This window comes from Dysidea avara, chromosome 10, assembly GCF_963678975.1.
Source record: "Dysidea avara chromosome 10, odDysAvar1.4, whole genome shotgun sequence".
In the NCBI taxonomy this organism is placed as follows: Eukaryota; Metazoa; Porifera; class Demospongiae; order Dictyoceratida; family Dysideidae; genus Dysidea; species Dysidea avara.
In genome coordinates this window covers 21,909,591-21,935,277 of record NC_089281.1, presented here as the reverse complement: position 1 = coordinate 21,935,277, position 25,687 = coordinate 21,909,591, and the positions used below count along the sequence as shown (strand labels likewise).

The 25,687-nt window shown below is 38.0% G+C and overlaps 1 protein-coding gene across 1 annotated transcript; it reads right to left on the bottom strand.

Annotated features, from left to right (window-relative positions):
* On the bottom strand, window positions 1-25,687 carry LOC136267876 (cytochrome P450 4B1-like). The gene is made up of 14 exons (XM_066063049.1): window positions 25,480-25,687; window positions 7,064-7,205; window positions 5,068-5,240; window positions 2,517-2,641; window positions 2,406-2,468; window positions 2,260-2,356; window positions 2,098-2,211; window positions 1,813-1,900; window positions 1,434-1,536; window positions 1,141-1,271; window positions 1,006-1,070; window positions 872-954; window positions 224-289; window positions 1-173 (listed from the first exon to the last, which is right to left on the bottom strand). Exons 1-14 carry the CDS (start codon window positions 25,645-25,647, stop codon window positions 56-58), a joined length of 1,536 nt encoding a protein of 511 aa, XP_065919121.1. The 5' UTR covers window positions 25,648-25,687; the 3' UTR covers window positions 1-55.

The window sequence follows — 25,687 nt, the reverse complement described above, 5'->3', positions numbered from 1 at the left end:
TTAAAATGCTGTTAGATAAATCATTTGCATTAATTATCACACAAGCTGAAAGAATTCACTCTGTACAGTTGTCAGCTAGCAAATTAAATTTTAGTTTAATTCCATATTTTGCCCGAAGAATAACTTCAGGCACCATTTCAACTACATGATCTTCATCAAGTTGTAAGCAGAACCTACAAACATCCATACAAATTTTAGAACATGTTATTGCAGTCTAACATACTTGTGGAGTATTTTACCAATCACTACCCTCTCCTCATTCAAAGCAAAGTTTTGACCAATACAGTTTCTGCAAGATACAAATATAGCAACTGTCACATTTCATAGTGTATAACTATAAAGGCCATTTATGTTTTACACAATAAAATTGTACCAAATTGTTCTATGTAGATAAGAACTTAAGACAGCAGATATGACCAGACAAATTGCTAAAGCATGCATGACCAAAATCTGCTTGAGGCAAACAAATTTTGATTTCAGTAATATGGAAGGGTAAGGTTATTTGCAGCTGTATTAATAAGAACCTTTTAATTTGCGTGTGAATTTATTTTGCAAATAGGTTCAGTTATTATGTATGATTTTATTTACATAGAAAAAAAACAGCTTAAAGCAAGAAACATGATGGTATATATTATATCCACATCTAAAAAAGCCAAGATTAAATGTGTAACCACCAAAAAATGGCTACAGTAATGTTAATGATGACAGTGTAGCTATGTTACCATTAAAATTGATCAGCATTAACATTTTTGGCTGCCACATTTAATTTCACAACTTTTTAATGTGCCGACTTTGTTGATGGCACACCCCTTTGTCACAGCTTGGCTGCTTTGGCACAGACACATATCACAGTAAACTAATATTTATGTACCTTGGGCCAGCTGAAAATGGCATGTATGCAAAATTATCCCTTCCCTCACTTCTCTCAGGGAGAAACCTCAAAGGATCATATACCTGTAGTAGTACAGTTTGTTACTACGTTATACACAATATGTATTGTCATACTTTAGGATTATCCCATACATCAGGTTGACGATGTACCTCTAATGCACCAATAGTCACAAATGTACCTAACAGAATTAGTAGCAAGCTCGTGTACACAGCTCCTTGTATGGGACTTTGATGTACTTTTATCGTTACCTTTTGGTATTAGATGACCATGAATGATAGTATCTTCTGATAGATCTCTGAAGTAGTAAGGTACAGGTGGGTACAACCTCATTGCCTCCTTTATGCACATTGTAGTGTAGGAGAGTGACTTTAGGTCTTCCCTGGAAGTGGAATACCATCACACACAGATGAGCTACAAATATGATGTAGTGTACTACAGATTGATTGAATATTAGCAATTGCATTATACACATGCAAATTGTATGGCTAGTTTGTTACTAAGTAAATTTAGCAGGAATTTATCAAGTCCACTATATACCTACCATTCAAAGGATTCTCTACCATCAAGTACTGCTCCAATTTCTTCCCTGCACTTCTCCTGGTAGTCAGGATACTTGGCCAAACAGTACAGGGTCCAGTAAATGCCTGTGTACATTGTGATAAAGTCTATTAGATGGTATATTGGTATACTACTGATATACATGTAAACTGCATTTACTCTTATTCTGCTAAAGTATACTATTATTCCATGACCAAATTAAAGATGTAACTACTAATTTAAGCGTACACAAATGTAAAAAAGTTTATGTATAAGAGCACAAGGAACATACATTTACAGAATCATAGAGCAATAGAGGGTGTGTCACAATTTGAGTAAGTATGGTATAAAGATAAAATACATGTATAGTGGAGCAAAATTACCAGCAGCAGTAGTGTCATGTCCCTCAAACATAAATGTATCTACTTCAGCTCTGATCTCTTCATCAGTTAAACCAACACCATCTTCATCCTGTATAATAACATCAGTTGCTGTTAAGAGTGTGCATGTTTCTACTTGAGTGTGTTTTTGTGTGTGCATGGGGATGCATGTGTGTACACGTGTGTGCGTGTACATCTGTGCGTGCATGTGCGTATGTGTGAATGTGTCACTATGTGTGCATTTGTGCGGCATGTTTTATATGTATGACAGCATTTACACCACCTAACCTTGCTAGTTAACAAGATGTCTAAAAAATCTAGATACTTCCTACCACCAGTTGGTTTTAATGGTTCACCCTTCTTAATCTGTTCCTCAAGAACAGCTTTCCTATCTCTTATCACCTGTGGACACATGGCGGTATGAATGCAGTAACACAATTATCTCATCACCTTGTCTGAGTGATCGTGAACAACTTTGCATGCTCTTCTAAACTCTCTCCCAGATGGTGACAGGTAAAACAGAAAATCAGATTGGTGGGGTATATACCTATAAACAGTGATGCTCTTTTACCAAACCAAACTAATAATTATCTTACAATATTCTTTGTACGAGTAGCCTTGACAAAGCATATACAGATGTCACATAAGGTGATTGTTTCCTGCAGAGTACAGAGATTGGAGCCAATACATAATCTATGATTGAATACCCCAAGTCTTGACAATCACTTTTGTAGCTGAAGGCACATCTTAAAATAACATCCAGGGTGAGTAGACTAACTGGCTCACAAATCTCTACTGATTTGGTGGATGAAGCTAGTTTAGTCCATTTGTCCTATTAAAAAAATCACACATGCTTTAGCACATCATACAGTATGGTAGTACAATGTAGCAACAATCATTAATTTCAAACAGACAATACCACCTTGACAGTACTGGCCAGGTATATCCAAAGTGTAACACGAAATATTTCTGATAAGTTGCATCAAATAATCATGCAGTACGATAGTAACTGTACAGTAGGGACCACAAAGGAGTAGGCATGGCCCACGGAATAATATCACCTAAAAACAGCCTCACTTTTCCCTGATGACGATGAGGCAGTACTGGTTAGGTAAAACTATGCCCAAACAAACTTTCAGATCAAACCAAAATGCTTTCAACAAGTTGCTACGGAATTTTAAAATGATTTATTTAACGGAATTTTCTACTGACTGATTGACTGACTGCCTGATACCTTCAGACAGCGTAACTCGATAACGGCTAAGGCTACGGGCTTGTTTTTTTCACTGTTCGATGTCGCTTCAGCCCAACTGGTGCCTTTTGGCATACCGCAGTATGTACAATGCATTCTTCATGGACTTACCGGTGTCCTCCTTTGTGTTTCATTCATCTTTGCTGACAGTGAAAAGTGTCGATTTGGTGGTAGTACATGATAGCTTCCCTTCGTAACAGAAATCATCCGTATTTTTGTATTGGCTATTTTGATTGCAGAGGTGCTTTTCGAACAGTTCTTGATTCGTACTGCTGTGTAACAAGTAGAACATAGCAGACAAAGAAGCGTAATAGATGCTTCACTTTTCAGACGATAATTAATGTAACTGGGACGTGCGGCACCATTTCTTTCTTTTAGCATATGCGTGGATTGCAGAGGTGCTTTTCGAACAGTTCTTGATCTGAAATGCTGTGTAACGGGTTGAACAAAGCTGACAATGAAGCGTAATGGATACTTCACTTTTTAAACGATAATTGATATAGCTGGGGCATGCAGCGCCATTTCAGATGTGCTATGCGTGGGTTCACCAGTCATAATAATTATTTACAAAAAAAGTTAACAAACAAGTACACAGAAAAAAATTGGAATTTTCAACTAGAGTAGGGACCATAGCACATCGATAAAAAGTACTGAAACAAATTGGAGTAGTCCATGATATTAAATCACAGTAAAACAATAAGAATTGTTATATCCCTACTGTGCTCAAGATATGGAAATGCACAGTAGGGATATAACACTTCTTATTGTTTTACCGAGATTTAATATCATGGACTACTCCAATTTGTTTCAGTACTTTTTATCGATGTGCTATGGTCCCTACTCTAGTTGAAAATTCCAAATTTTTCTGTGTACTTGTATGTATATTCTCTCTACTGACTGACTGACTGACTAATTATTTGGCCCCTGAAATATTTTTACAAAACAGGCATTATGATGCATTGCTACTGTATTGCTTTAATTGCTCACCTCGGTTACAAGGACCCATTATAGAATTGATTTCCATGCTTTGGCAAACCTCTTCAAAGGCTACCACTTCCATCAGGAGACCTCAACGCTCCAAGCAGCCGTGGTCCTTTTCACGATTTTGACAACTTTTGTTTTGGCATTCATAACTTTGAAACAGTTGGGTTAAAGGGTAACTCAATTTTGGCTAACCAATACATGCCGTTTGGAGTACCACAGTTGGTACACTACAAGCATCACAGACTTTCCTTTGTTCTCCTTTGGTGTCAATTTGTTGTAACACATCACGCATAAGAATAAAATGGGAATGGTTCAAAATTTCTCATCAATCAAAGTAATCTGAGTAGTAAGTGGATTGATTCTAGATGAGCTTCATGCATTCAAACTGCATTGTTCTTTGTGTCTAGGGCTGTGTAGCTAACAGGCAGAAACTAACTGAAAACTAATTGAAATGGCATCTCATTATCATGATAATTAATTACATACATACTGTAATAATACTTAACCTGGACTCTGAATGGCTTTAGTTTCTTTTCTATATGCATAATCAAAATGATGGTGGAGGACAACCTATTCGGTGAAGAGAGCACAGTATGCACGACAGGATTGGTCTGCTACTAACATGTTCGTATGAATGCCATGTGCCTATGCCACTCAATGCAGTACCATGTCTCCTCATAGGTGGCTCCAGGATGGTTTCTGATCAAAAGCATAGCTAGATTTTTGGTAAGACCAAAAAAAAAAAAAAACAGAAAAGGTAACTGCCTGCTGAGAACAACTGCCCTACACTATCTATATATTCATATCACTGATAAAGTACATAAAAATCCTTATTTGTATATACTTACACAGCTTGTTACACTGCTGCTCTGAATACTGTGACTACTTAATTATAGTGATTGACTGTTCTATTAGAGTATCTCAATAACGTGACTGGTTTCTGGAAACCTCAGAAACCTCCTGGAGCTGCCCCTGTTCTTGATACATTCATTTATACATATAATTATATAAAATACACTTACTATCAAGGTCTGTACACATTCATTGTACACTTGAACATATGGTTTAAGTACTCCAAAATGGAAGGCTGGTGTTAGAAGTCTCCTACTACGAAACCACTTCTCATCATTAGCTACTAACAATCCAGTCCCTATCCAGGGGATCATCATTCGATAAAGTCGATGAGCTTTCCTTTCTGTAATTACACACAGTATAAAGCAATTATATACACACACCGGCATGCACACTATCAACCTCAAATCTGAAAACACAAATATGAAATGAAAATATAATACGTAGTTGCCAATTAGCTTTTTCAATTTTTAATGGTTGCACAAAAAAGCACTTATTATCGTTGTTCAAACTTCAGTTTTCCAAGGTCTTGAACTTATAAGCACCATCTGCTGCTTTGCGATTTAATGGACAGTTGTTTAATGCATGTAACTAATGATCTATAAATGTCAAGTTGAATGCATGGGCATGGTCAAATATGTGTAGATGATACCAGCACATCCACTATTAAACATAAACAACTGCATGTGTACATCCATGATGCTTTAAACCTCAAGGATTCAAAAAAAACTGCAACACATCTTGACTGTGAATGCTGGGTGCACTTTGTCAAGCAACTAATATAAAACATTAAAATAAATTTACCAAAGGTGTAATTAGGTCGACAAAAATTTTAATTTAGCTTTCAACAAAGATTTAATAGTTTCAGGATAGAAACACCAAACTGCAGCAACAAATAGTCCAAACCAAGCAGCACTAGTTTAACCATAGATACTATACTAATAACATGGGATTAGAAGCTCCATTTCACGTGCCGGCACTCCTCGTTGTACTGGAAGTAATTAATTTGCCGGCTGCGTCATGTCATTAATTATGTTGCTATCTTCATTGCTATCTTCGTTGCTATGCTCTATTATCACAGGACAGGATTCGGCTCTTGTTCCATGAGCTGTAAGTTCGTCTGTACAAAACAAAGAACTGTAATTGTTATACTAAGCCACACTCGAATCACTTAGCTTTGCCATAGTTCCAGCAATTGTCTGGAGGACGCTTAGAAATACCCGAAACAGGTACACAAACTATGTGACTTCTCTTTTGGTTAACACTAAAAATCTTCTGGAAAAAGGGTTGAACTGTACCAACATGCGGCACAAGCCATTTGGAATTGTCTGTACTTTAATGCAATTCCATCAGTTTTCACTGTATGTCTTCAAAGACTTGGCAAAGAGTACAAAATATGGTTTCGTAGTGTTCCCCAATTTACATCGTGCTACAAGACAATTTGAGAAAAAAAGTTTTGAGCTTAATTGCACAGAAATACTAGCTCATATATCATCCTATACACTTACCTTGGTTCTTCACTACGCTTAGTTAAGTTAGTATCGAAATAACCAGACTTTTGTAGCCTTCACCAACTGAAATACAAGCCCGCGAAACTACGAGGAGTGCTTATTTGGAATGTACACACTATATTGAGTCCGCGAAAGAAGCTTCCAATCCCGTGTTATTAGTATAGTGTCTATGGTTTAACATTATTCTTAATTCCATAGTTGATACAGTATAAAACAGATTCCTGAGAGCCATCAATCTAAGTACAACATTAAAACTAATAAGGGGTCATCCATTATTTTCAGCCTTTACGCAAGAGTACAAAGAGTACGCTAGGGGGAAGGGGGTTAAATCACACGTACACTTATAAAATGATGAATAATCATTGTGTATATACTGTACATAGTATCAACATTTATACAGTATGCTTTGTGAAGGGGGGAGGGGGTTAGAAAAAAGAGTACTCTTTGTACGCTTGCATAAAGACTGAAAATTATGGATGGTCCCTAACCAAAGTCATAAGCAAAAAGTACAAACAGACATACAGTAATGATATAGAATTGTGTGCTATAACAAAACTATTATGCATGCAGTAAGTAGGAATACCAGGTCTTATATCACTATATAGCTTTTACTTTCAGATTTGATGTGACAAAGAAACCACATGATGATTCTAACCTTTCAGGACAATCTTTATAGTTTCTGGCCGATAACATCCAACTGCTGCCATGAAAGGTCCATACCAAATTGCACTGAGCTTGACCCCATTTGTAGTGTATAATTTTAAAATATGCAACATCATTTTTTCTGATCCATCAATCTATTTATGAGATCCACATTATAACATGGATAAAAATAAATTTGTATAGCCATCATTAGAAAACCTCTTTAAAGGGGGTATGTATTGAGTCATAATTTTAAAGATGGCTTAAATTTTTCCCATATTTCGACCTTCAAAAATATTTCATTTTTCATCTTTTTTGTAATTTCAAAATTGGTAATTCTGTAAGTACACATTTAGATCGTCAACTATCATTTTTCAAAATTTCAGATCATATTTTATCCTTTTTGAAATAGCTAATGAGCTGACTTACAGCTTAAAAAATTACAAGTCATCAATCTATTGACACTATTTAAAATTACTCTAATGGAACAATAAATTTTAGGCATTTAATATAATTGAAGTGCCTGACTGCACTTGTATTAAACTATTTTGATTACTTGTCTAAGTTTAAGTACGGGTAGTAAATGATGTTACACATGGTTAAAACCGGTCACAAAACTATTACTTGAGGATGAACGACAGTAAAAAGTTTACTATGATAGTTGCTCATGAACTTTTGTGAGTTACTTTACCAAGTGGATATTGATTGTGTAGCTATGGTTTGCTACCATACAAGCACTTCTATGCCTGTCTAAATTGATGGTATGACCACTCAGTCAATAGAACACCCAAAAAATTTTAATGTCATGACTGATCTGTTTTTTTTAATGGTTGTGAAGATGGCAGTCACAGCAACAACATCTCATTCCAGTTATCAATCTTTTAACAGCTGTGCAGCAGTAATTCTGCACACACTTACATAGTCTAACACTAGACAGTGACCAAGAAAGCAATGGCATGACATTACGGATAATATACCAGTTAAAAAGTTGATAAACCGTGTTTTAAATGTGCAGGGGCGTAGCAAAGCAAAAAACTATAGGGGGGCCACTACTGGTAACTAAAGCAGTGGTGGAGGAGAGTGTAGCTACTTGTGGGTAGATGCACAGTGTGCGAAGCGCACTCAGAGCAAGCTTTGCATCCTCTCCTTCTAGGGGTCTGGGGGCATGCCCCCCAGGAAAATTTTGAAAAATAGGAGCTATGAGGTTGAATCTGTAGGCAATTTTAGCCAATAATTGTAATCACAGTTATGCTAGATAAGTAATCTTATAGCAACCTTGTATACCACGTTAATGATGTGATAGAATGATGACATCACAAAACACAATTAGGCCTTTAAGGGGCTGTTACTTGAACTAATTTCATATTGTTAAATATACCCCCAGAAATGCACATAGATAGGATAGCTAGTTATAAATTACTTATATGGATGAATTAATGAATTAACATCTCCCCCCCTGAGTAGCTATTAGCTACATTCTGTGTTAGTTCGCAGATCCGTAGTTGTCAGGGAAGTGCAGGGGGGAAGTGGGACTGCTCTGATTCAGCTTCCTCCATCACAGGTTCGTTATTAGGGCTAGAGCCAGGGCTAGAACAATACTACCTCTGCTAGAACCGCTTGGGAACCGCTTGAGCCTCGCTAGAAGCTCCTTCACTAACAACTGGACTCTTTGAAATAGGTCTACCACGACTACGAATTAAAGTTTTCTGGCAGTGAGATTGAGATATAAGTTAACTCTCTGCAGCTGCACAGTTCTTTAATTATTTTCTAACACGAATCACACTTGAGGTGTAGCTTATTATCACAGCATTTTAAGCACCTCTAATATTATTTCAAATAAACTAGGACCAACATTTCACTCGGTGAGGAAGGAACATAGCTTATCAGCGTCCAAGTAGGCCAATGATCTATAATTATTATGTGTCACATGGTGCATTACTGTAAAATGATTCCTGCTGCAAACTGGAGGGGCCCTGGCCTGTTATATCTATCCATGGCCACAGACTAGGGGGGCCCTGGCCCCTGTGGCCCCCCCTGTTCCTACGCCCATGATGTGCATCTGAGCTTACTATCTGCTATCGTGATAGCAATGTAGTGCTATTGCCGTCATCTCATGATTGACTATCATGATATCTTGCACTATTCATACTATTGCTCAACCCTAACTGCAAGCATTGCAGAATTGCAAAAAAATGAAAAGAGGAGTTATATGGATTCAAAACTAACCGCTTGCAGCTACATAGCAAATGCATGCAGAGCCAAATTAGCACGTCATAACAATTGTTTTGTTCAGTGCCACAGTAGGGATTATCTCACAAGGCTATGTTGAAATACCATCATTCATATTTATTGTTTCACTGATATTTATCACTTGGATCCCTACTTCATTTTTAAATAATAATTTTTAAATACACTAGAGCATATAGCTATGATATACACATGTGACAGTTGTATTAGAGAATTGAACATGGCTGTTTAATTAGGGTGATGGCTTTATTTGAGTATCTCAAGTGGGCCTCAGATGACCAGCCTATACACAATATTTAAGGGGCATGGTCTTTCCATGCCTCCTTTTCACCATGCTACCAGTAAGAGTTAAGCCTGGTAGTGCCCACTATTTTGCATGTAGCATGTAAAGGAGCGGGTGCTGCCAGACTAGTAAGAGGCATGGTCAATATGATCAATCACAATAAATATGGCTAGATCATTAAGGGGTCTCAATCATTATTGGTGCTGCTAGATTATAGCATGCAGCTACAGGTACAGTGTCTACAAGTTGAATATTGAACTTACAAAATCGTCCAAACTTGATTTTTGGTCTGCCTGCCTACCAGCAGGCTGATCAAGGCTAAAGGCCAAATGAAGCAGTGTACAGCCACCATTTCATTCCACAATAACAAATTCATGTGTGGCATTTTCCTTTTCTGGTTCTGACAAGTATCTGCACTTCGCCTTTCTTTATTTATCTTCAATTACATGGTTGTCTTCTTCTTCATGCAAGGAGATAACCATTCCGCTAGTATATAATTTAAAGGGATCCAAGTGATAAAAAATAGTGAAACAAGAGATGAATGATGGCACTACAACATAGCTCAGTGGGGCATGTTATAACAATAATTTTGTTTAATGTCAATGTAGGGATTTTCCCACTGAGCTATGCTGTAATACCATCAATCATCTCTTGTTTCACTACCTTTTTATTGACTGGATCCCTACTTCATTTACAATTTTTAATATGTGACCTGGTCTGACAAAACCAGCCTATATACAAGTATTGAAGTACGCTGGTTTTAAGTTTTCAAAGTGTTGTAGCTCTCCAATGGCTTTAGTTATGGGCACTAAATTTTCACACGTTTTTCACCAATTCCTTTATTATCAAGCAAAGTAGCCGTTTCAGTTCAGTTTCAATTAGCAGGTAGAGTTATGTACACAGAATTGTGTCTATTATTTTATTGGTCGTAGCATAAATGGTGCAAAATTTTCAGTTATTAAAGCATGGTTACTATAGCAACTGTAACTACTGTAACTAGTCACTCTTGTAACTTAGTTACTTTTTGGACAGTTATTTCTAGGTACAAGTTATATACAAAGATACAGCTAAAAGTTTACTCTACAACTATAACACCAATTTCTCTCTATCTATTTTGTATGGCTTTATGATTTTAAATCATACTAGGTAACAGAGTTGGGGTAACTATAAGTTACTTTTGTCACTCTGTTACATAATTATTATTTTTAAAGTAATTGGTAATATAACTAGTTACATCTCTTGTAAATAGTTCTAGAATCTGTCTTCTAGCATGCAAGTCACACATGTCTTTATATTATATCTAATCAGTGCATGCACAAAAATCTGTACAAAGTTAACATGAAAAATAAATGCAGTGACCTAGACTACTCTAATAGAACAGTCACACATTTAAGCAGTAGCAAGATTTTGCTCACTGTTACAGTTTATTGTTGACCTCACTCATCTGAAATTAAAAATCAAGAATGTCAAACTGGTATGTAGCTGTAGCTGCATACTTCATTGCACCTATAGTTACGTATGTAGCTACTAGCTATCTATATATTACTTACACCAAGAATTAACAAAATTAATACTGTTTTCAATTTCTCCTTTAGAGCTAGAGGTTTACTGCATAAAACTCACAAACTACCAAAATTATCACGAATATTTGATAGGTCTGATTGCTTTTTAGCATCCGATGTTTGATCACTTATACCTCCTGAGGAAAAAAAAGGCTATTTATAATACCAGTAGTTAAAAGCTAATTTGCTTACACTGTATAGCTGTATCCTAGGGTAATTCAAGGCTAGTTTTATAAATCACTACCACACAATGGTCAATGGGTTGCATGGGAAGGGTACAGAAGGTAGCACCAGAATGCACATTTTCTCCTTTCTCCACCTTTTCAAACACACTTTCTGTAACAACTTTAAACAGGCTGTAGGACCAGGAGTCCTACAAACCTTCAGCACTTGAGCTGTAAAGTCTTAATAAATAAATAAAATAAATATAGTTGTCTAAGTATCAATGTTTTCGGACAGTGGCTTTCAAAAGTCACTTCAGCCACACAATATAACCAAATCCTTTCATATCGGAGGTTATAGTCATAGGTCCTCATAATAGTGTAATAAATCATTAAGTGTTTTTGGTCTGCTAGAGAACTATATTGCATCCGAAATTTCATACATGGTCTGTTCGCCAAAAATCAAGCCAAAATATACATGAACTGCTCTACTGATATGCGAGACTACAAAAAAGCGCAATAATCAATGTATCTCTGAATACTGTGACTGCTCTATTACATGCAGTATCCAGAATTGACTGTTCTATTAGAGTATCTCGATCTTTTCTTGCAAACATTGTCCTGTAAAAGTGGGGGGAGGGGGGGCATAGCCCTGCCCCCTCCCCACCACCTATGGTAGTCTATCACTGGACAGTGACCATGACCAAGAAAGCACTGGCATGACATTGCTGATAATATACCAGTAAAAAAAGTTGATAAAGTATGTTTTAAGTGCACATCTGAGCTTATCAGTGTTGGGACAGTTACTTTGTAAAAGTAACTAGTTACATGTTACATATTACTTGCAACAGAACTATTTAGTTACAGTTACATATTACCCAAAAAATAAAGTAACTGTAATAATATTACATATTATATTACTTTGTGTCCACAGCCTTAAGCTGTCATGTGTGAAACTACCACCTTATCACATGACATGATTGTGTTGTCGGGCAATGTGCAAATCTTGGTTATAAGTAAGAAGCTGGTGAATAAGCTTCATTCAGTAGGCTTCATTACTTCGTTGCGGCTAGGCGTTACTCAGTGGATTACTAATGAGATTAATAACTTCGTTACTTGTAGTAATAATATTATGTAATAGCTATTAGACTCATTACAGTAACTATATTACTTAGGTAACGCGTTACATTTGTAAGTAAAAAAACTTAGTGTTATATATTACCTGTTTTTATAACGTATTTCGTTATATTACTTAGTTACTACAAAAGTAATATTATTACGTAACGCATTACATAAGTAGCGCATTACTCCCAACACTGGCAATGTACTACTATTGCTGTTGTCTTCATGATTGACTATCACGATATCTTGCACTATCAATACTATTGCACTGCGCTATTATAGAAATTGAAACAGAAGTTACATAAATTCAAAACTAAGTGCTTGTAGCTACATAGCAAATGAATAAATAGCAGAGAGGCTGCATACCAAATTATTAATAATACAATAAAGACTATCCAGTACTAGTCATCCTTGACTTTCTGGTAGGATGTTCAGTTACAGTATTTAAGGTCTACTCAGCTTAATCATACAGTATGGCAGTACTACATAGTAGAGGTCCCCCACTCCAAAATAAAGGGCCAAAATGCTGCCATTAAAAACCATCATGGGCATATCATATGCAACAAAAAGCATTGTTAACCCTTAAACTCAGACACATAGAACTTTTGGGGAATGCATGTTTACACAATGCAGGGTGACATAATAGGTGGGGTATCTCAACTCCTATAGCCTAAAACTATACACTGATCGAAAGTCTATTAGTGGGTTACTTGGAGAAGTTAAATGAACATTTTAATTACAGTGGCTTATTTGCTACGAAGCAATGAACAGTAGCGACTCACATTTCTATGTTTCAAAATTCCTACCACATGTTTAATTTCAACTATGAGTTTAATCACACAATTCATATATAGCCTGATAATAGGAGCAACCACCATTGAATTATGGACCATTTTATAAATGTATGTGAAGGATTTGACTTTGTATGTTTCCTTACCAAAAAGTTTGGGGAAAAAAATCCCTAATTAGCACATCATAACAATTGTTTTGTTCAATACCACAGTAGAAATTTTCCCACAAGGCTATGTTGTAATACCATCACTCATATTTATTGTTTCACTGATATTTATCGCTTGGATCCCTACTTCAGTAATAATTTTTAAATACACTACAGCATATAGCTATGATATACACGTGTGACAGTTGCATTAAAAAATTGAACATGGCTGTTTAATTAAGGTGATGGCTTTATTAGAGTATCACAAGTGGGCCTCAGACGACTAGCCTATACATGATATTTAAGGGGCATGGTCTTTCCATGCCTTCTTTTCACCATGCTACCAGTGCCTGCCAATTTGCATGTAGCATGCAAAGGGGCGGGTGCTGCAAAGGCATGGTCAATATGATCAATCAGAATAAATATGGCTAGATCATTAAGGGGTGTGTCTGGTGCTCAATCATTATTGGTGCTGCTAGATCATAGCATGTAGCTACAGGTACGGTGTCTACAAGTTGAACATTGAACTTACAAAATTGTCCAAACCCGATTTTTGGTCTGCCTGCCTACCAGCAGGTTAGAGGCTAAATGAAGCAGTGTACAGCCACTATTTCATTCCACAATAGCAAACTCATGTGTGACATTTTCCTTTTCTGGTTCTGAGAAGTATCTGCCCTCTGCCTTTCCTTATTTACATGGTTGTCTTCTTCATGCAAGAAGACAACCATTCCACTAGTATATTATTTAAAAATGAAGTAGGGATCCAAGTGATAAAAAGTAGTGAAACAAGAGATGAATGATGGCATTACAGCATAGCTCAGTTGGGCATGTTATAACAATCATTTTGTTTAATGTCAGAGTAGGGATTTTCCCACCGAGCTATGTATGCTGTAATACCATCAATCATCTCTTGTTTCACTACTTTTTTATTTCCTGGATCCCTACTTCATTTTTAAATTAATAATTTTTAATACACTAGTTTGTTAGAGTTTTTTTGTTATAGCATACAGCTATACATGTGTGCAACTGTTCTATTAGGGTGACTGCTGTATTAGGGTATCTCGAGTCAGCCTTTCACCTACCAGTGGGTGTGTTACTATTTCATCATATTTTCATTGTGCTAGCATTATACAGTAGTACTGTTTAAGTAGGAATCCCCCTGAAATGGCGTGCGCCGCCAAAAATATCACCTTTAAAATTATCAGCTTAGAAACTTCTTACGCGACGAAAATCACTTTTACGGAATAATATTAGTCCATCTAGCATCAAATGTAGTGTTGTAAATAGAAAATCCTTACTGGCGGCTGGATATAGAGTTTAAAAAAAAATCGTCAAAACTTGAAATTTTGTCTCACTCACTGCCTCACTCACTGCCTCACTCACTCACTGACCACAGTCACAAGCCTAGAGCCCAAACAAAGCAGCGCATGGTCACCATTTTACGCCACAATAGCAAACTCACTGGTGGGATGTGCCTTTTGGGGTTCTGACGAGTGTACGCCGTGTGCGCCTTGTCTTTTCTTTTATCTTCAATCAAGCTGCTTGTCTTCTTCTTCATCCAACGAAACCATATTGAGGCGTTAATTTTCCATATCAACACTTTCTTTAAGCAGCATAATAGATGCCACAAAATTATTTAAGGCGCTTAGACTACTGTACGGAGCAGAGTACGGAGGTACCGGTACTCCACGATAGGTCATGACATCGCGCCCATTCTTTATTCTACATATTATCGATCTATTGATCGAGACCACGATTACCACGCCCCTTTACGCTAGCTGTATTTGTGACCACACACCTTCAAGTTGGTAGGTTGATTCGAGCTCGGATTCGAGATTCTCTCTGTAGTCTAATACTATGGATCGATCAAAACCACAACGACCACACCCCTTTTCGGGGCAAGCACACATCTTTGCAGGCTGACTCGAGATACTCTAATACAGCAGTCACCCTAATAGAGCAGTCACATGTTTATAGCTAGCTGTATGTTTTATCAAAAAACTAAACAAACTAGTATATTAAAAATTAGCTATAAATTAAAAAATGAAGTAGGAATCCAAGCGATAAAAAGTAGTGAAGCAAGTGATGAACAATGGTAGCTATTACAGTATAGCTCAGTGGGAAATCCCTACTTTTGCATTGAACACAAAGTAATTGTTATACAGTACCATGCTAAAGTAACGATTTCCCACTGAGCTATACTGTAATAGCTACCATTGTTCATCACTTGTTTTACTACTTTTTATCGCTTGGATTCCTACTTCATTTTAAAATTTATAGCTAACTTTTAATATACTAGTGAATATATACTAGTTCGTTAGATTTTTTTTATAGCATACGGCTATATACATGTGCGACTGTTCTATTACGGTGACTGCTGTATTAGAGTATCTGGAGTCAGCCTTTCATCTGCCAGGGAGTGTGTCACTATTGCTGAATACAGCTAGGCCAATAATAATGGGGTGTGGCATTGTGATAGGCATGGTAGTCTTGGTGCTCGATCGTTATTAATCAACCAAGATCGCAGGAATGGCATTGAACCTATCGTGAAGTTACAGGTATCTACTGAGCGTAAGCGCTTAAATAAGTTTGCGACATCTAAATATGCTGCTCAAGGAAATTGTTGATAGGGATAATTTAATGCCTCAATATGGATTCATTTCAACAAAAAGATGATGATCAGCTTGATTGAAGACAGACAAAGCGCAGAGGGCACCAACTCGTTGGAACCCCAAAAGGCACATTCCACTGGTGAGTTTTTAATTGTAGCATAAAATGGTGGCCATGCGCTACTTCGTTAGGCCTATAATCTTGCAACTGTGGTCAGGCAGGCAGGCTGGCAGGCCACTACTTAAAACAGTACTACCATACTGTTTGATATTGAGACATTTCTTAGAGGAGCATACTTAGATACCACAAAACTATTTGAAGCATTTCCACTGCTGTAGGAGAAAGTACATATCATACGTGGCTGTTGTATTAGAGTGGCTGAATTATTAGAATATCTCGACTTCACTGTGTCAACTATGCAATAGATGAAGAGGAGTGGTTACCATGTCTATAGCAGCTGATTACAACTAGATAATTAAGGGGCATAGTCACTGTGCTTTGATTGTTCAAGGGCGTGGTCACCATGTTCTGGTCTTTTAAGGACACGGTCACCATGCTCTGTTTTCATAACAGCCAAACGTGTATATCGATCATATAACAAAAACGTTAACATATTTTAACAATCTACTGTCCCTTTTTTCTGACCTACCAACCTCTTTTTTCAGAAAAATTCCGAGCAACAACTTTTCAAACATGTATGGCCTAATACAAGATAACTATGTATGTACTGGTTCTGTGATAATGCCTTCTCAAACAATAGCAAATGGGTGTCATTCCAATACCTGTGGTCAAAAGTTGATCAAAATCAATTTTTGATTTTGACTGCTTTCACCGAAAATATATCTTGTCCATTGAACTGGCTCCATTTATTTTCACTATATTTTTGTGCACTACATACTTGTGCAGTGTTGGAAAAACAGCTTGACTGTTGTCAAAATCGGCTTTGTTCATTAACCTTTTGCTTTGTCTGCAATTGCAAATTGCAGTACAGTGGCTATTGGAGTGACACCCCCTCGAATAGCCATTACATTTTATCTACTTTACTAGTTAGGTGAACACTGGAGGAAGAGAGTTTAGTGCAAGCCAAGAAACCTACGCAAAACTCATTTGTCAAGTTCTGTACATTACATATAATTAAGGCTGTTGATATTTAGCCTGTCATTGCTATTTTAAAAAAACAACAAAAAGGTATAAGAAACAAAGAAAAAAAGTGTGATGTGACCTAGGCTCAAACCCACACATCCACATTTGGGATACCTACGTTCTACCACTGTGCCACCGGTGCTTGCTGGCTATTCCTCTTGTTTTTGTACTATTTAAATGTCACAAATATAAAATACTATATAGTCTAACCCATACCAGTGAAGAAGAAACCAAAGCTGAACCCGACCCTAACCTAACGCTAACCTGACGTTTGCCTGTTAAACGTAATGATGACTTTCACTGTCTGTATGAAGGTAAGTTTTTTGGGTGAGTTCGAGGCGAGCTAGGGTTGGAGCAAAGCGAGCATCCCGGCAAGGCCAGGCCAACCCTAGCTTGCCTCAAACTCTCCCAAAACTTACCTTCATATAACTAGTGTGTTTGATACTAGAGTTATAGGTGACACTTCCTAATGTTTATACAACAAACGACCGGCTAAATCAAGACGCACGATAGTGTGTCGTGCGGCCCAAGAAGCCGGCGCGCCACACCGTGAGTATATTAACAGGAAGAAAGAAAACGCAATTTTCACACCTATGTAGCTCTGTGATCCCTTATCCGATTGGAACCAAAGTTGCTGGAGACGTGCCGCCCAGTTAGGGTAGTCTACATACCAAATTTGAAGAAAATCGCTCCAGCCATTTCCGAGATACGAGCGAACAAAATTTCGTTTTAATTTCTTCGTTTTTTTCTTCTTCTTCTTCTTCATCTTCTTCATTTCGCACACTTCGCAAAATTCGCCATAAAACACGAATGCGTGCTCGGATTTGGCTGAAATTTGGCACACTTAAAGGGCTCATTAAGGCGGATCTCCGTACCAACTTTGGTAGGAATCCAATGAACATTCACGGAGTTATGACCGATTATTTGCGTAAAATAAGGTCGAAGGTCTGTCACGCCTACAGGGTAAACGCCTTGGAGGAATCAGTTGAAAATTGATATGTAGATGGAGCAACCATCGTAGGAGTGCCTTTTTGTGGTTTGAAACGAATCGGGATAAAGACCACGGAGATATGACAAGAAACCCAACCTGTGTCAAAATTACGCGATCGATTTTTATGAATAAAAAAACTATTAGTTTTCGTGTCTACCAGGCAAACCGCTTAGAGCAACGAGCTGAAAATCGGTATGTAGCTGGAATAATCATCATAGAAAGTCCTTGCAGTAGTACAGAAGAATCAGATTACAAATCACTGAGTTATGATTCGAAAGGCAACTAGGTGCAGCAAATGCGAGATCGAGATACTCTAATAGAACAGTCACCCTAATAAAGCATTCAGCTGCATTTATAATTTACTCAGTTATATTACATTGTAAGTTATTCTGTAGGGAATTCAGCTACAAACAAGTCACCCTGTAGTCAGATCAGCTAGAAGAAGGTACCTAATAGAGAGTTCAGCTACAAATAAGCCATCATGTAGAGAGTTCAGCTCAAATAAATCACCCTGTAGAGAATTCAGCTACAAACAAATTGCCCTGTAGAGAGATCAGCTAGAAGAAGTTACCTTGTAGAGAGTTCAGTTACAAAGAAACAATCATGCAAAGAGTTTAGCTACAAACAAATCACCCAGTAAAAAGTTCCGCTATGAACAGATCACACTGTAGAGAGTTCAGTTAGAAACAAGTCATCCTGTAGAGAGATCAGCTAGAAGAAGTCACCTTGTAGAGAGTTCAGTTACAAAGAAACAATCATGCAAAGAGTTTAGCTGCAAACAAATCACCCAGTAGAAAGTTCCGCTATTAACAGATCACACTGTAGAGAGTTCAGTTAGAAACAAGTCATCCTGTAGATAGATCAGCTAGAAGAAGTCACTTTGTAGAGAGTTCAGCTACAAAGAAACCACCATGTAAAAGAGTTCAGCTGCAAACAAATCACCTGTAGAGAATTCAACTACAAACAAATCACCCTGCAGAAAGATCAGCTAGAAGAAGTTCCCTTGTAGAGAGTTCAGCTACAAACAAATCACCCTGTAGAAAATTCAGCTACAAACAAGTCACCCTGTAGAGAGATCAGCTAGAAACAAGTCATCCTGTAGAGAGTTCAGCTAGAAGAAGTTACGTTGTACAGAGTTCAGCTACAAAGAAACTACCATGTAGGGAGTTCAGCTGCAAATAAATCGCCCTGTAGAGAATTCAGCTACAAACAAATCACCCTGTAGAAAGATCAGCTAGAAGAAGTTACCTTGTAGAGAGTTCAGCTACAAACAAATCACCCTGTAGAGAGTTCAGCTACAAAGAAACTACCATATAGAGAGTTCAGCTGCAAACAAATCGCCCTGTAGAGAATTCAGCTACAAACAAATCACCCTGTAGAAAAGTAGATCAGCTAGAAGAAGTTACCTTGTAGAGAGTTCAGCTACAAAGAAACTACCATGTAGAGAGTTCAGCTGCAAAATAATCGCCCTGTAGAGAATTCAGCTACAAACAAATTACCCTGTAAAAAGATCAGCTAGAAGAAGTTACCTTGTAGAGAGTTAAGCTACAAACAAATCACCCTGTAGAGAGTTCAGCTAGAAACAAGCCACCTGTAGAGAGTTCAGCTAGAATAAGTTACACTGTAGAGAGTTCGGCTACAAAGAAACTACCATGTAGAGAGTTCAGCTGCAAACAAATCGCCTTTAGAGAATTCAGCTACAAACAAATCACCCTGTAGAAAGATCAGCTAGAAAAAGTTACCTTGTAGAGAGTTCAGTTACAAACAAATCACCCTGTAGAGAGTTCAGCTACAAACAAGTCACCCTGTAGAGAGATCGACTAGAAACAAGTCATCCTGTAGAGAGTTCAGCTAGAAGAAGTTACATTGTAGAGAATTCAGCTACAAAGAAACTACCATGTAGAGAGTTCAGCTGCAAACAAATCGCCCTGTAGAGAATTCAGCTACAAACAAATCACCCTGTAGAAAGTTCAGCTACAAACAAGTCACCCTGTAGAGAGACCAGCTAGAAACAAGTCATCCTGTAGAGAGTTCAGCTAGAAGAAGTTACGTTGTAGAGAGTTCAGCTACAAAGAAACTACCATGTAGAGAGTTCAGCTGCAAATAAATCATCCTGTAGAGAATTCAGCTACAAACAAATCACCCTGTAGAAAGATCAGCTAGAGACGTTACCTTGTAGAGAGTTCAGCTACAAACAATCACCCTGTAGAGAGTTCAGCTACAAAGAAACTACCATATAGAGAGTTCAGCTGCAAACAAATCGCCCTGTAGAGAGATCAACTAGAAACAAGTCATCCTGTAGAGAGTTCAGCTAGAAGAAGTTACATTGTAGAGAATTCAGCTACAAAGAAACTACCATGTAGAGAGTTCAGCTACAAAGAAACTACCATATAGAGAGTTCAGCTACAAACAAGTCACCCTGTAGAGAGATCAACTAGAAACAAGTCATCCTGTAGAGAGTTCAGCTAGAAGAAGTTACATTGTAGAGAATTCAGCTACAAAGAAACTACCATGTAGAGAGTTCAGCTGCAAACAAATCGCCCTGTAGAGAATTCAGCTACAAACAAATCACCCTGTAGAAAGTTCAGCTACAAACAAGTCACCCTGTAGAGAGATCAGCTAGAAACAAGTCATCCTGTAGAGAGTTCAGCTAGAAGAAGTTACGTTGTAGAGAGTTCAGCTACAAAGAAACTACCATGTAGAGAGTTCAGCTGCAAATAAATCATCCTGTAGAGAATTCAGCTACAAACAAATTACCCTGTAAAAAGATCAGCTAGAAGAAGTTACCTTGTAGAGAGTTCAGCTACAAACAAATCACCCTGTAGAGAGTTCAGCTAGAAACAAGCCACCTGTAGAGAGTTCAGCTAGAATAAGTTACACTGTAGAGAGTTCGGCTACAAAGAAACTACCATGTAGAGAGTTCAGCTGCAAACAAATCGCCTTTAGAGAATTCAGCTACAAACAAATCACCCTGTAGAAAGATCAGCTAGAAAAAGTTACCTTGTAGAGAGTTCAGTTACAAACAAATCACCCTGTAGAGAGTTCAGCTACAAACAAGTCACCCTGTAGAGAGATCAACTAGAAACAAGTCATCCTGTAGAGAGTTCAGCTAGAAGAAGTTACATTGTAGAGAATTCAGCTACAAAGAAACTACCATGTAGAGAGTTCAGCTGCAAACAAATCGCCCTGTAGAGAATTCAGCTACAAACAAATCACCCTGTAGAAAGTTCAGCTACAAACAAGTCACCCTGTAGAGAGATCAGCTAGAAACAAGTCATCCTGTAGAGAGTTCAGCTAGAAGAAGTTACGTTGTAGAGAGTTCAGCTACAAAGAAACTACCATGTAGAGAGTTCAGCTGCAAATAAATCATCCTGTAGAGAATTCAGCTACAAACAAATCACCCTGTAGAAAGATCAGCTAGAGACGTTACCTTGTAGAGAGTTCAGCTACAAACAATCACCCTGTAGAGAGTTCAGCTACAAAGAAACTACCATATAGAGAGTTCAGCTGCAAACAAATCGCCCTGTAGAGAGATCAACTAGAAACAAGTCATCCTGTAGAGAGTTCAGCTAGAAGAAGTTACATTGTAGAGAATTCAGCTACAAAGAAACTACCATGTAGAGAGTTCAGCTACAAAGAAACTACCATATAGAGAGTTCAGCTACAAACAAGTCACCCTGTAGAGAGATCAACTAGAAACAAGTCATCCTGTAGAGAGTTCAGCTAGAAGAAGTTACATTGTAGAGAATTCAGCTACAAAGAAACTACCATGTAGAGAGTTCAGCTGCAAACAAATCGCCCTGTAGAGAATTCAGCTACAAACAAATCACCCTGTAGAAAGTTCAGCTACAAACAAGTCACCCTGTAGAGAGATCAGCTAGAAACAAGTCATCCTGTAGAGAGTTCAGCTAGAAGAAGTTACGTTGTAGAGAGTTCAGCTACAAAGAAACTACCATGTAGAGAGTTCAGCTGCAAATAAATCATCCTGTAGAGAATTCAGCTACAAACAAATCACCCTGTAGAAAGATCAGCTAGAGACGTTACCTTGTAGAGAGTTCAGCTACAAACAATCACCCTGTAGAGAGTTCAGCTACAAAGAAACTACCATATAGAGAGTTCAGCTGCAAACAAATCGCCCTGTAGAGAATTCAGCTACAAACAAATCACCCTGTAGAAAGGTCAGCTAGAAGAAGTTACCTTGTAGAGAGTTCAGCTACAAACAAATCACCCTGTAGAGAGTTCAGCTACAAACAAGTCACCATGTAGAGAGTTCAGCTAGAAGAAGTTACATTGTAGAGAGTTCAGCTACAAAGAAACTACCATGTAGAGAGTTCAGCTGCAAACAAATCGCCCTGTAGAGAATTCAGCTACAAACATATTACCCTGTAAAAAGATCAGCTAGAAGAAGTTACCTTGTAGAGAGTTCAACTACAAACAAATCACCCTGTAGAGAGTTCAGCTAGAAACAAGTCACCCTGTAGAGAGATCAACTAGGAACAAGCCACCCGTAGAGAGTTCAGCTAGAATAAGTAACACTGCAGAAAGTTAGGCTACAAAGAAACTACCATGTAGAGAGTTCAGCTGCAAACAAATTGTCCTGTAGAGAATTCAGCTACAAACAAATCACCCTGTAGAAAGATCAGCTAGAAGAAGTTACCTTGTAGAGAGTTCAGCTACAAACAAATCACCCTGTAGAGAGTTCAGCTACAAACAAGTCACCTTGTAGAGAGATCAGCTAGAAACAAGTCATCCTGTAGAGAGTTCAGCTAGAAGAAGTTACATTGTAGAGAGTTCAGCTACAAAGAAACTACCATATAGAGAGTTTAGCTGCAAACAAATCGCCCTGTAGAGAATTCAGCTACAAACAAATCACCCTGTAGAAAGATCAGCTAGAAGAAGTTACCTTGTAGAGAGTTCAGCTACAAACAAATCACCTTGTAGAGAGTTCAGCTACAAACAAGTCACCCTGTAGAGAGATCAGCTAGAAACAAGCCACCCGTAGAGAGTTTAGCTAGAAGAAGTTACATTGTAGAGAGTTCAGCAGTTTAGCTGCAAATAAATCGTCCTGTAGAGAATTCAGCTACAAACAAATCACCCTGTAGAAAGATCAGCTAGAAGAAGTTACCTTGTAGAGAGTTCAGCTACAAAGAAATCACCCTGTAGAGAGTTCAGCTACAAACAAGTCATCCAGTAGAGGGATCAGCTAGAAGGATCACCTTGCAGAGAGGTCAGCTACAAAGAAATCACCCTGCTTCATCTTTTCTTCTTCCTGTGGTAAAGAAAAAATGACAGGTTAAAAAGCCCTAAAGCCAGCCATAGGCCGGCTTTGGGGGTATACAAATACAAAAAGAAGTGAAATCTAATCCAAAACAGCCAAGCTGTAAAAAAAGAGTGCGGCCCTGAGAAAGGCTATGGTGAAAAAAGATGTGAAATCCAAGGTGGCGGCCAAGAAATGGCTGTGATGGTAGGTTAATGGTAAAAATTTTAATAACAACAATTCAGTGAATTTGGTGCCGCTTGGTCTTGGCACAAAATTCACTTGAATTGTCGTTGTTAAAATTTTTACCATTAACCTACCATCACAGCCATTTCTTGGCCGCCACCTTGGATTTCACATCTTTTTTCACCATAGCCTTTCTCAGGGCCGCACTCTTTTTTTACAGCTTGGCTGTTTTGGATTAGATAAATATTTGCACCATGACTGGTGGCCAGCTAAATATCCACTTCGTATAATTAATTAATTAACTATTTTACTAGGGACGAATACAAATACCTACGACTATGTAGAAGGTTTGAAAAAATCCAACCTGATTCGATCTACAGGCCACACAGATATTGAACAAGCACCAATGCATCATGCACGCTCAGGCCACACGGATATTGAACAAGCACCAATGCATCATGCACGCTCGGTGGCCAAACCAGGGAGGCCAACTAAGTGTGGGAAAGTTGATTTGTTTTTGAGGCCATCTAAGTAGGGGAGCCTGTTTCTACTTTATGCATATGTGATCTATTGTTATGCAAAAGCCGTTAGGTACAGTAAATTACCATTATAACTTAGAAAAAATATGACACCAAAACGTACAAAAAACGAAAAAAATACTTGTCATGATGGAGACTTGAACCACAGACCTCCAACCTGAAGAGCAGTGTTTCTAACCACTGTACCACTGGTGCTAGCTGCCAGTCTTTCTTATTTTGCCGTATTTAAATGTCACAATTGTAAGTCATTATATATCTACCCATACCCTAACCTAATGTTTTAAAATGTTGTCCTAATCCTACTTGTGCTTCTTCCTAACCCTAAGGGCGCTTTTCCTAATCCTAAGGGAGCTGTTCCTAATCCCAAGGGAGCTGTTCCTAATCCCAAGGGCGCTGTTCCTAATTCTAGGGGCGTTTTCTAACCCTAGGGGTACTGTTATTAACACAGTAAGAGCAAGAGTAAGAGCAAAATTATGCAAAATTACAATAAAACCCGTAATGGTAATGTACGTAATGGCTAGTAAGGTAAATGAGAGTAATTCTGGACACTCTTTGATAAAATCGCTCTAACATTGCACTCACAATGAGTTAAGACAAACTCTAGGAATCGTTGTAAAGCCTATCTTATGGTGCATCTGCAGTACAAATTTCGTTTCGATACAATCAACTGCTGAGGAGTTATGAACCGAAATTTAACAGCGTGTAAAAATGCAACATGCGGCTAATTCCAAACACTTCGAATAACAAGTAAGTAGAGCCTTCCACAGGTTACCACTCCTCTTTTACAAGTATGGATACTAAAGTACCACTCATCTGCAGCTTATAAATCAAGTAGAAAGTTCATACCATTTGGGAGAATGCAGCAGTGCGTATTTTTAAAAGTTTATGTAATTCGCGAATATTTTCTTCATATTTCAACCGAACAGCTGCTGAAAAATCGACTGCCACTCCACCTGTGCAGCATGGATTCTTATGATTTTTGGTATGCAATTAGCCAAGGGTATGATCTTTCTATAAAGCTTTGAAAGTCGAAAATATGAGCTTGGGCTGACTGACATTTTCAAAGTTTTTGAACAAAATTACCAGTGATTGCGATGTAAATTCGTGTCAATCTTCACGGTGGAATAACGGATTCGCTTCAAATTTGGTTTGTAGATAGGTCATAGGACACTACATTAGCATACTAAATTATAGGCCCAGGGATTCTACCATTGTTGAGAACGAACTGAGTGTCCGGAATTAGCAGCTGTCCGGAATTACCCGCACTTACCTTATTGTTATGCACTCTTGCATTGAGGCCCCAGACTATTTTCAGGTCCTAATGGCGCCATGCTGAGTGTGTGACAACTCCTGCATATTAATCGTACAATCAACAAACGATTGTGACTTACGATGTGAAGGTGACCCCATAGCCAGTGTGTGGGTATGTAGATCAGACAGCGAAGGTAGTACCACTGTCTACAGAAGAGGACGACTGAAGGATACAACTTGTAACATATCCAAATGGTGAGTAGACACGAAATAACATATACCGTCCATCCAATCGCCTTTGAAAGCATCTTTTCTGATCTTAGCGATCGAGTTTTTGGCGCACGGGCT